This window comes from Glandiceps talaboti, chromosome 11, assembly GCF_964340395.1.
Source record: "Glandiceps talaboti chromosome 11, keGlaTala1.1, whole genome shotgun sequence".
Taxonomy (NCBI): Eukaryota; Metazoa; Hemichordata; class Enteropneusta; family Spengelidae; genus Glandiceps; species Glandiceps talaboti.
Window position 1 is genome coordinate 6,721,351 of NC_135559.1, and position 12,408 is coordinate 6,733,758.

The window sequence follows — 12,408 nt, forward strand, 5'->3', positions numbered from 1 at the left end:
GTTTATCGGTGTTAGCGAGTATAAAAAGATACGTGGCATCTATTCACCACAAGACCGCAATAATAAGTAGGGGAATAAGACCCAAAACCATGTCATGCACGTATTATTCCTGCGTTACTCGTAAACTATCTCTCCCATGGGGATATCCACAGACAACATTATGTTAAATATCGACACAGGAGCTAAGATTGTGACTGCACGCCACGTCTGGTGCACACTAGGGAATACATCGATGAATAAAACATACACACATTAAATGAGTTATTGCAGTAGAGACCAGACTCGAAGATTAAATTATTTATAAGGCATTCCTATAATGCAATTATGGATTATTACAATAACACTGACAGACATGTTTTCTTTATTTATGTATAATTTATGTTTTTGTTTTTCTTGTTCTTATTTCTAATTTTCAAGTAGGGCATTTGGGACAAATAATAACTTGGTAACCATTTCTAAATGAACTACATGTATATGTACCTTGATCTGACACCTCTTTATATATGTACCTTGATCTGAAACCTCTCTCTCTCTCTCTCTCTCTCTCTCTCTCTCTCTCTCTCTCTCTCTCTCTCTCTCTCTCTCTCTCTCGTTATCCCCATTAATTTTTTGTTTATACATGTGTTTGATATAAACAAAACGACCAGTAATCACTGTAGTTTGGTTGGAATTAAAACGAATTTAGCCACCATGAAAGTGAGAAAGGGACAGAATCAGATAAAATCAACAAGAAGAGCAGTAATGATAATGAAATTATAGGCTTTATGAAAATACCATGTATCGCTAATTAAGTCTTCTATGAAGTTGTACTTCTTCCTTCCTAATGTCGTCATGTTATTAAACAGTAAATATATCATCCTTAATTTTCCATGGTCAAGCAGGCCTTCATCATTTACTTAATCTAGATCGAACACGTGTCTAACGCTTGATGGAATACACCAGTTTACCCATTATTATCAATGTACTAATGTACATAACATCAAATGAGTTCATGAACAAGTAATTGTCAAGACACTTATTTACCTGTCATTTTGGCAAGGTCTATTTGGGGGGTACTTGGAAAAAAATGCTAAATATAGCTCTTGTAAAAACAGCTCACCAATTACATATAACAGAGTTCGTTGTATTGTTTTCTAAGAGTAAACTGAAGATTCTGACGCATGTACTGTAGTCGAACTCTGGTACATGGTATGTCTAACACCTTCTGATCTAGTTTGGGTTTTTATTTTCTTACATACAATGTAACATTTGTCTTACTTTCTTATCTTTCTTATCAACTTGATAACCAACATCATATAATAAAGAGCCACACTGCGAAATGTTGGGGTTTGTTCCGTTTAATATTGAATATTTTGTATTTGTATAAACGGTCTCATTTAACAAAACATAAAAATAAAGACAGGGTAAAATTCTTAACTATTACTTAACAATTAAAAACAAACTAACAACAAATATGATTTTATTAACACTGACAAAAATAACCGACTTGTACGGCAGAGTAATTATGAAAGTGATGCAGTAATCCACCCTACAAAGTTGCAGTGTAAAGTTCTGATATGACAAAATATCACGTGTTGTGCCGAGACTCCATAACCAGACAATATAACCACAGTGGTACGTTTCGGTAGTGTCAGGACCCCGTTTTTGGCAAACTGGCACGGCATGGTGGTTAACGTCGTTGCAGATCTTTGCACATAACTCTTCCCTGGGAAACTGTATCCATTGCGTGAATCTAACGAAAAATATGCGCAGAGTTTAGAAATCTGCAAAATGTTAGGTGGTTTTGATCTGTCACACACTTCATTTCCAACGACGTCGCTGTAACATGATGTTCGATGTTCCATTCCTACCGTTGAGGGCTCAAAAGAAAGAGTAAGAAAGTGCAATGTGACCTGTCGACAATTAGTATCCGCACAGAGAGCTCAGACTTAGCTAGTTATGCTTATGACAAAACAAAAACAAACTAACAACAATCAACAACAAACATCAACACTGACAAAAATGACCGACTTAAACGGTAGAGGAATTATGAAAATTACAATACGGTCAACCTGGCGTAATCGCCCTATATGAGGGCATAGGGGCACGTATTATTGCTTAGATTGCCGTTTTCTTAGGAAAATATCATACGAATCTTGCTATCAATCTCTATACTACGTAGAAATATTAATCTCTTTTTCCTTACAGGTAGGAATATATAGTCAAAAGGTTATTATATTTTGTCTGTAGGCCAGGAAAACAACAATCTAAGAAATGTTACGTGCCATTATGTATGAGGGTGAACGGACGGACGGACGCATGGACTGAACCCAATGTAATACTACAGCCGCCCCTCCGGGCGGTGACAATACCTCACGCAGGTCGCTGTCCCCACCGGTCTTCCATACATAGCAAATAGGTCATGCATAATTGTTAGCCTTTGAGGGGAGCACTCCTCATACAAGCGCGCCCTCTAAGGAATTAATTACGCAAGCTAAGGAGTCCACTTTCAAACTTTCGCTCGCTAGTATACGAGTAAGAAGGCTGAATTGGACTCTTGTTGTTGTTGTTGTTGCTGTTGTTAAGCTGTGTTGTGTTCAATCCTTGAATAGTTTTTTTATTGGTTATGAGCGTCCTAGTATAGAGCACGAAATAAAAACTAAAACTTGAGTCACCTCTCTTGACATACGTGAAAGTAGTATCTATTGTCTTGACACCTGTGAGAACTATTGCAATAAAATATTTTTCTAGGTGTTTGGCAACATATAAGAAAGGCGTCATGCCTTAAACCAAACACGCTAATTATAAATTCATGACAGCATCTGGTATTAAATATAAGCCAGTGACATGACATGACCCCGTGACATGATCTGTGATTCTGCGGTGGAAGAGAACCGGAAACAGGGGTAAGGTTGTCGTTTGTACCTAAATTTTACGTACAACAGGTTCATTATCAATCTATTTTCTAAACAGATTTCATTGTAAGAAGTACAAAGAAATGACGGGTGGTCTTGAAACATAAGTTCACGTTTGGCGTTTCCCCGTCGACTCGATCACAATAATAACGAAGCGTGTATGTCCCCGATGTATGTGTGGCCTTCGACATGAAATACAAGTGTCCTAAATGTTGATAGCTGAGTGATGGCCTTGCTCTCTTTTTTGACCTTTAGATCTTATAACGCCATTGTTCTTCCGATAAAGCATATCGACACTGAGCTGTTTTTGTCAGTCTTAACTAGACCTGTTTGTACCTCTTTTCTCATGAAGTCATGATATGACAATTGTTAGCGTTTCGTGGGTACTGTCCTTTACGTTTCATGTTTGGGGTGTTAGGGACACAAATGAGGTCATATGCAGTTAGACAATACACCCTGAAGGGTGTCTGTATGTCATTTACATGATAACAGCGCAGTGGCGAGGTCATTCATTGCAGAGCTGTGCAGTATGTGTACATGTGTTTACATTTCATCCGGTGTATATTTTATATATTTTAATTTGTATTTACCTGTATATCATCGAGCATATATATCGTTAAACACCTAAATCGTACACTACTGTGACCCTGACATTTCCCAATTTCAGCATGCCGTAAATTCTGGTATGCAAAAATATCATCTACATATGCAAATATAAAGTTACATATTTCTTTTTGATTCTTAATAAATCACGGCATATTCATAACGAGTTTGCTACCACTGACAACTCATTTTATTTTACAGCCTCCTTCAAATATGAGTTCAGCAAAGGTTAATGAAATGATAGAATACCGCGTGCTAACTAGAGAACACGTTGAGGAAGCAATCTGTGTATTAGCAGAAGGTTTTACTTATGGCGAACCTTTGAATGTTGCATTAAAAACGCCATATGAGTTCCAATTGGAATTGAGCCGGCGACTCTCTGAGAAAGCACTGAAAGATGAAGTATCAGCTGTTGCTATAGATACAAAATCTGGTAAAGTCATTGGAGCAGTAGTCGGGATACTTGTCACGGGTGAAGACCATCTAGCAGACTCAGAGGATTACACAGATAGCCAGAGCTTGTCTGAAAATCCAGATCCCTGTCTATTCCTGAGATACATTCCACCTTTTATTAAGGAAGTGGACAAAATCTACCAGAGCCACCCAAAACTTTGCAAGGAAAATTTGGATAAAAAGTGTACAATTTTAAAGAGTTTCAAACTAACTGTGCTTCCTGATTACGCTGGTCAGGGCATTGGCACAGAGTTAATCAGTACTCGTACTAATTTGGCAAAACAGAAAGGTGTCGGAGTCATTACTGCAATTTGTACAAGTCCTGCCAGTCAGAGGTTATACGCCAAATTGGGTCATGAAGTGATCGGAGAAATTTTCTACAGCGATTTTGAGGTTGGAGGTGAACGACCATTTGCTAGCATCACTCTTGCTCCCTCAGCTAAAGTAATGCTGAAGATGTTGTAGATTGCCAGTGAAACGTTAAAGTTGCACAAGCTAAAACTGAGACATTTTTTCTTTAAATAACCACTTTATATTCACCGAAAATATTTAAAATACCAATGACTAGACATTGTACATGTTATTCCGTGGTCAATATTACAGAAACTGTTGCAATTGTGATCATCGTTGAGGGCGCTGATTAAAAAATCGATTTTAATTTATCATGTATACAGGTACAAAAAATATGTTTACCCACAGGTGATGCAATACTGTTCACGGTGTATGATATTACAAGTAAGTAATTGTACCTAACAAAACTGTTATTTCAAAAAACCGTTTCAGGGGCAGAAAGATATTTAGAATACAAAGATGATTGTTTAATAGGTTCATAGTAGTCTTTTGTATTATAAATTCCCATATAAATCAAACTCTTTATGAATGGAAAGGACCACCTCGCCATGTTGTGATAAGTGTAACCAGATTGATGATATCATTAAGGGGGGAAACGCTGGTGTATTTGTTTTTGCGATGTAATTTTATCTGCACATCAAAAGGTTATCACCGCATTCTGCTTACTGATGCATACTTAACCATCATTTGCAAGTGACTTAATTCATAACTTAAACCTGGCATTATAGGGTAATGATGACTTATAACATCCAATGACGTAATTTATTATGCATACAAAAAAATGTACAGAAACTTCCTACTATGGAATCAACAGTTCTAACAATGCCAGAAGACAGAAGTGTAATGTAAAAAGGAGGCATGCATCAGTATACTAGAATAGTTTTATCGACGTTTCTGTAAGTATTTTTACTGGAATAAAAAGATCATAAAATCAGGTTGTGTCCAATTAAGTCTTTAAATGAGGTACCATCGTTCAAGATGAGTCGTGATTACAAGTCAGACATTTTGCTCTTGGAGGACTTCGATTGCAACATTATAGTACATATCTGTCTTGAAATAGGTATTTGAGTTTGTCTCGCGAGCTTTCCAAACTCGCAAGTTACCAAAGGAAGTCCCTGACTGAGAAATTAACAAATTCAATGTTGTTTGTTTGTTTATTTGTTTGTTTGTTTGTTTGTTTGTTTATTTGTTGGTTTGTTTGTTTGTTTGTTTGTTTGTTTGTTTGAAACCTGCTGTCCTGAAACCATATACTAGCACAGGGATTCTTGTGTTCTGAAGAAAATGCATTACCTGCATTTACTTTCACGGAACTTAACTGTGCGCTGATCATCATGAACCAGGGTGCCATTGCAGTTATTCAACACCTTCAAATTGAACGAACTATAATACCAGTGTTTACAATTCAGGGTCTTATCTTCAAGTTTATGTCCTAAGTATGAAAATCTTCTAAGAACTACACATACAGGAATATAACAAAATATCGTCTTATAGTCTCAATGTTTCATTGACAGCACCTGGTATTATTAGAAAGGGTGTCGAACTTTGTAGAAAGCCAAAGGAAGGTATGTGTGTACTATATAAGTTGTTTGTAATGGCTGTAAATTCTAACAAAGTAAGTCAGATACACGTTTTATCAACAAAACATGGCAAAAACATATTTTTAAGCCTACTGTGTTTCCATGGGAACAACTATCCTATTTTACACATTTTGTGTTATATTGGACCTGCCTTACTCATATATGCTAGAAGCAAGGAATTTCCTTTAGTCAATTTTATTTTTTGCTCATGTTTTATGTCTATTTTGCAAAAAAAATCACATAATGTGGTGATTTTGCTACCTTTCCAACTGACTTTCAAAAAATAGTAACTTTCTTTGAACTCAGCATAACAAACTATGCTATGTTAGATGGACAATATGCAAATAAACATAATTATTATCAAATTCATAATATTATTTTGTCAGCAGAAAATATTTGACCAAAACAACATTTTAAGCCTCTTGTATGTTTCCATGGAAACAACTATTCTATTTTAGACAATTTGTGTTACATTTTATAGCACCGATTCATACATGCCTAAAGCAAGAACATTTTGCTTATGACTGGAAGTTTCATTTTTTCCATGTTTTATGTCAAAATTCGGAAAAATAATCACCATAATGGTGATTTTCATTACTACGACAACGGTTGCTCATAAAACGTTCCCCTTTTTTGAACTCAGCGTAACAAACTACCCCACATAGGGTGATTAATATTCAAGTAAACCCGATTATTATTTAAATTATTATTATTATTATTATTATGAATTTACTACAAGTTATCTATTGATATTGTCATGCAATAAAGTTTTCTTTCAGAGGAGGATTTTCTTTGTACGTAATACGTTATTAGTCAAATATTTACATAACTACATAATCAATTCCAATGGTTTTCCCATGACAATTATTTAAATTTGAATATGTAATGAAAACAGTTTAGCTTTGTCTAGACTTATACCTGTGTCGTGCATATCTAGTGAAGCTATCTACTCTTCGTCTGGCAGCACCTCTTCAAACCGCTGAGAATCTTACAACTTTTCATTAAAATTAAAGTGCTAGGATCACAAAATGGTAAGTAAGATACAGCCATAATCACAATGAAATAACAAGTATGGAGACATCGTATCATAGCTTGTCTAAATGGTCGTCTGAAAGTGATCTACACGAATGTTGACAGAGGAACTGAGATTGACACACATGTACAGAACTTACATCAAACCAAAGTTTGGGTACGGTGATCGTTAAAGACTTTACCTGATGGAAAATGGTTACAGGGGAGATTCGAGCAAAGTAATCTTTATCAATATTTCCAGGGCAATACAAGTGTAACGTTTAAAAGAACATAGGCTAACTTGAGACAATTGTCTTTCATTTTATCAAACTGTTACAGTGATTTTCACAACACCATGTAGCTTTTCTGTTTGATACAATACCATTTATAGCCTTCCTTTTGATACAACCCCGCAGAAATCAACAAGAAACTGTATATGCCATACTTTGTTACATTTAGTCTAAATGCATTGCAACTACATACAGACATTGGAGCTCCAATGTATTACTTAGTATCAAACACCAGATGAAGGGCGCGTAAAATGTTCTCTGAGGTGCTGGTGTTCATTTGATGTCTGTATGGTGGCATGTGTAGTTCATTTCACTTAGACAAAATGTAGCAAGAAACTGTACTCATTCAATATTGCTATCTTAAAGTGTAACATATCCAGTTTCTCATTGATTTCTGTGTGGTTGTACATTCAGAAAAACTGAAGGATATTGTGAAATTCGATGTAAGTACTTTCATAAAATTCACCTAGTATCGCATTGTGCAACTTTGTGCCTTGAGTTAGTTTACCATCTTCATGTATTGTTGAGTGCATTGCTCTGCGATTTTGTAATAATATGAAGTGAATTATGGTTGCCCACTCAAACATAGACGTTATCGCATCATTCGTTTTGTTTGCTTGACTACAATGCTACATATTTTACGGTTACTACTGAATGGTATTTCACAGTCCATACAACAAGATATGAATTTCTTCATACAGACAAAACAATACATGTACAGTTAAAAAATGCCCAGATCTGGTTCCATGGAGAACTTCCCTTCGCTTGTGTCATTTATTACAACGGCCATTGAATTGTAAACAGTCGACATCATAAAAAAACACACACGTTTATTCATTAAACAAACACGTGAACTTACTAATTATATGCAATGCATTAGATAACAATCGTAATTCATTAGAGTTCCGAATATGGTGCACAAGTGAAAGTGCGTTAACCCTAAGTATTGTGATATACAACCAACATGCCCTATTTCTGATTGGCAAAAGTTAGCTCAGATGCAGAAATGTTTCAGGCTATAGTATATAGTATAGAAATGTTTGTTATTGTACGTACAATAACAAACATTTTTACACATTTATTAATCTTTTGCAATTAATTGGGTTACAAATAAGGAATTTTGTTTCACATTGATTTTTAAAATGGGAAGTCATGATAGAATTGTTTTATTAATTACTAATCCAAAATAAACACCCAATCATCATCCATGGCCACTTTAATTATAAACGTTGAATTTAATTTGCATATAACACAAACAATTTAACTGTTTGTTGAACAGGCAAGTTCAAGTAGTATAACAATCGACAAAGTAAAAGGTACGTTTTTTTATTTACTTATTTTAAGATGTTTATGCTACTGATATAGATTTTCTAAGTGAATTGTTGGGGGTATTTTGTGGTGTACTTTGATCTCAAGCAGTCATCAAGAGAAAATACGCATGTGTAAATCTAAAATCGTTCTCACACAACCAATATTAATGAATCAATTATTCGACCTTGGAATTTGTTCAACAAACTCTGTCAATAGAAGCAATTTTCGTTAAACTCTAAAAACCTGTCAGTGATAACTGACTCAACAGACTAGTTTGCCATCTTACAGAAATTAGAGAGTCGTTCGACTTCTTCGACCACAAAGGCAACGGTACGATCAAATGCAGTGATGTAAATCATGTAATGAGGAGCCTAGGTCATAATCCAACCGAAATGGAACTTCGGAAAATCAATGCTTACGTTGATGGTGAAGGTGAGATTAATTAATAAAGTATGTATGTATGTATGTATGTATGTATGTATGTATGTATGTATGTATGTATGTATGTATGTATGTGTGCGTGCGTGCGTGCGTGCGTGTGTGTGTTTGTGTGTGTGCATGCATGCATGCATGCATGCATGTATGTGTGTATGTATGTATGTATGTATGTATGTATGTATGTATGTCAATACGTTGCTATTTACGGCCATCACTAAAATCTTTCTGTTTTTTTTTCGAAATAGGAAATTGACAACAAAGGTCTAATGAACATTTCTGCTTTAAAGTAGGGGCCATTTTAAAATATTAAAGGCACTGGCATTAATATTCTATGTCAGTGATACATTAATACACTTAAACGCGATATCAAGCGAAAACGGTGTTACTTTGAATGATGGTGTAAATGTGATGTCACTGATTCTTAATTAGTAGGTTATCACTATTTTAATTTCTGAAGATCCCTTTTTATCAAACATTTACAATGTTCCAAGCAATTCTTTTCCCATCAACTATTCTTGCAGGAAAAGGGTCGGTTGGATTCCACAAATTTGTGACAATGTTGTGTATTTATGAGACACAAAAGAATAAGCAAGAAACACTACGGGGAGCTTTTAAAGTCTTCGACGTTGATGGCGATGGGTTTATTACTGCTGACGAGATACGTCAAGTGGCGAAAGGTGTTGGTGAAAAACTGACAAAAGAAGAAATAGACGAAATTATTCGAGAAGTGGATGGTGATGGCGATGGCAGAATTGATTATGAAGGTAATTTTAATGTTGATACAGTTTGAAACCATGGTACAGTTTTAAGGACCAAGTCGTTGCTGGATAATGACAGTGTGTGCCATTCGTGTCTTTGGTAATATTTACAACTATGACAGAAAAGATCTCAATGACTAAAAGACGCTGTCACAAATCATTCACTATTCTTTAAATTCTGATTAAATTATTTCAAATTTAAACAAAATTAAGCTTCTTTAGTGTGTTTTGATCATATACTGCAATATGTATTTACGTATTCATTATTAAACTCTCTCGCTCGCTCTCTCTCTCCCTCTCTCTCTCTCTCTCTCTCTCTCTCTCTCTCTCTCTCTCTCTCTCTCATTCTCTCTCTCTCTCTCTCTCTCTCTCTTCAATTATTTATCTCTTTGCTTATTTACATTTCATTTTGAATTCATAGTCTTATGGAAGATTAGTTACAACATTTTGTATTCATGCTAATTGCACTTCTATTGCAGAATTTGTGAAGATATGTTAAAGAAGTGACATTTTTGGTAAAGCTGTTCATTATGGCAGGAATTTTACAACGTACTCAGGAAGATAGGTTGTTGAATCTGTGGCTATGGAGAAGAACTGCAAATATGTTTTCAGTTGCAATTGACTTCAAAAATAGCTCGAATTTTCGAATTAATTTGGGAGCTGCAGTAAATAGTTTTATATAGTCCCATTTGATTGTGTTAGTCCACTGTATAGTGCTTTCCCACACTGCGCTCATGACAAAGTAATTGTCAAATGTTATTTTTAGTGTATGTACCTTCAACGGCACAATACCACTTTATACTTCCTTAACTTGGCGAGTCGTGAACGTTCAGTCCGTTGCAGTCTTTATAGGCACATATATTTTAACTGCAGTACTTTCGGAATCAAACGACAAAAGCGAGGCTAAGAGCTGCAACTGTAGACTAGACTCCACACCGATCACTCTACCATTCAGCAACCAACATGGCTCAACATACTTTCTCAATGCATCTATATATATATATATATATATATATATATATATATATATATATATATATATATATATATATATATATATATATATATATATATATATATATATATATATATATATATATATATATATATATATATATATTTGCACTTAACATACGTATATGGGAAGCCGTTCAGGCCAAAATTATTTTTTTATTTTTGCTATAGTATTTTATATTTTTCGTACTTACAAACTAATGTTAACAGTTTATGTACTTTTATTCCATGTTCACATTATTTCAATTGAAATAAGTTTTCATTTATTTGAGAATATTGTTTTATTTTTCGTCAAACCAGAATTATTTTAAGGATTATATATAATTGAAAGTCAAAATATATTTTTGTTAAAGTTATTTTATTTCATTTTTTAAATCTAAAAAAAAAATTTCAACTTTTTTTTTCTTTTCTTCCCAACTTTTTTTTTTTTGGGCCGAGTCTGCTGACCAGCGCCTGTCACGAGTACGTCGTGCTCGTGACAGGCATGTCCTTCGACATCCATTACGACGTGTTTCGGCGTCAAATACACCTTCTCATTATCTTCGAAATTGGTCGCTCAAACATTATATCAGATCTCAAAACTGTTAATTTACGTGTGATAGTATCTGTTTTTTCCAACAACCGCGACTTCAGCCGCGTACACACATGTGTACACCGTCACGTTAAGGTTATCGACCGCATGTATGATGTATTACATGATGTTACGTAGGACACGATCCATGTGCAAAGGGTATAGGTAGTTAATCTAAAACAACTAAAGTTTGTTGCATCAATAACAATTACATTCATTATTGTGAAACTGACCAGAATTGAAATAAGATGGTACACTATACTGTGAGCGTGAGCAAAACAGCTTTAGGAACAAAAACATGAGGAAAAGCGAACGCGTATTTCCAATGGGTCAGTCAGGTACTACTTCTTGTACGAGCGCACATATTGACGTCGACCTGCTGTATTACATATCAACCTAAACCAGCTATTATCGCCTTGTTATCATTGTTGTTTGTTGTTGTTGTTGTTGTTGTTGTTGTTGTTGTTGTTGTTGTTGTTGTTGTTGTAAAGATTCAGTTTACTTCATCGTACATTGTAGTATACATTCTCTCGGTGTTCTGAGTACACATGCAAAGTTGAGAACAACACGTCTACGTATGTAATACAGCAGGTCGACGTCAACATGTGCGCTCGTACTAGAACTTAGAAGTACCTGACTGACCCATTGGAAATACCTTTACCCGTTGCACATGGATCGTACGCGGCTGAAGTCGCGGTTGTTGGAAAAAACAGATACTATCACACGTCAATTAACAGTTTTGAGATCTGATATAATGTTTGAGCGATCAATTTCGAAGGTAATAAGAACGTGATGTCAAAGGTCACGCCTCGTACTCGTGACAGGCGCCTGGTACGAGCACGACGTGCTCTGCACCGGCGCCTGTCAGCAGACTCGGCCAAAAAAAAAAGTTGGGAAAGAAAAAAATAAAGTTGAAAATTTAAAAAAAAAATAATTTAAAAAATAAAATAAAAAACTTTAACAAAAAATATATTTTGACTTTCAATTATATATAATCCTTAAAAAAATTCTGGTTTGACGAAAAGTAAAACAATATTCTCAAATAAATGAAAACTTATTTCAATTAAAATAATGTGAACATGGAATAAAAGTACATAAACTGTTAAAATTAGTTTGTAAGTACGAAAAATATAAAAT

The 12,408-nt window shown here is 34.9% G+C and overlaps 3 protein-coding genes and 1 pseudogene across 3 annotated transcripts in view; all 4 read left to right on the plus strand.

The window, feature by feature from the left end:
- Nucleotides 1-12,408, plus strand: part of LOC144441928 (uncharacterized) — a 129,238-nt gene that overhangs the window by 59,145 nt on the left and 57,685 nt on the right. The window lies entirely within an intron of this gene.
- Nucleotides 2,793-4,415, plus strand: LOC144442726 (arylalkylamine N-acetyltransferase-like 2). The gene is made up of 2 exons (XM_078132100.1): nt 2,793-2,885; nt 3,699-4,415. The coding sequence occupies exon 2, from the start codon at nt 3,711-3,713 to the stop codon at nt 4,413-4,415; it is 705 nt and encodes a 234-aa protein (XP_077988226.1). The 5' UTR covers nt 2,793-2,885; nt 3,699-3,710.
- On the plus strand, nt 8,853-10,266 carry LOC144442727 (calmodulin-2 pseudogene; annotated as a pseudogene).
- The window catches only part of LOC144442728 (uncharacterized), a 6,512-nt gene continuing 4,320 nt past the window's right edge, over nt 10,217-12,408 (plus strand). Inside the window, exon 1 of the mRNA XM_078132101.1 lies at nt 10,217-10,351. Within this exon, the coding sequence (XP_077988227.1) occupies nt 10,217-10,351 (135 nt within the window). The remainder of the gene's footprint in view (nt 10,352-12,408) is intronic.

What these genes read in the sequence shown, in the direction of transcription:
- LOC144442726 (XM_078132100.1), top strand. Translation starts at nt 3,711, where the DNA reads ATGAGTTCAGCAAAGGTTAATGAAATGATAGAATACCGCGTGCTAACT.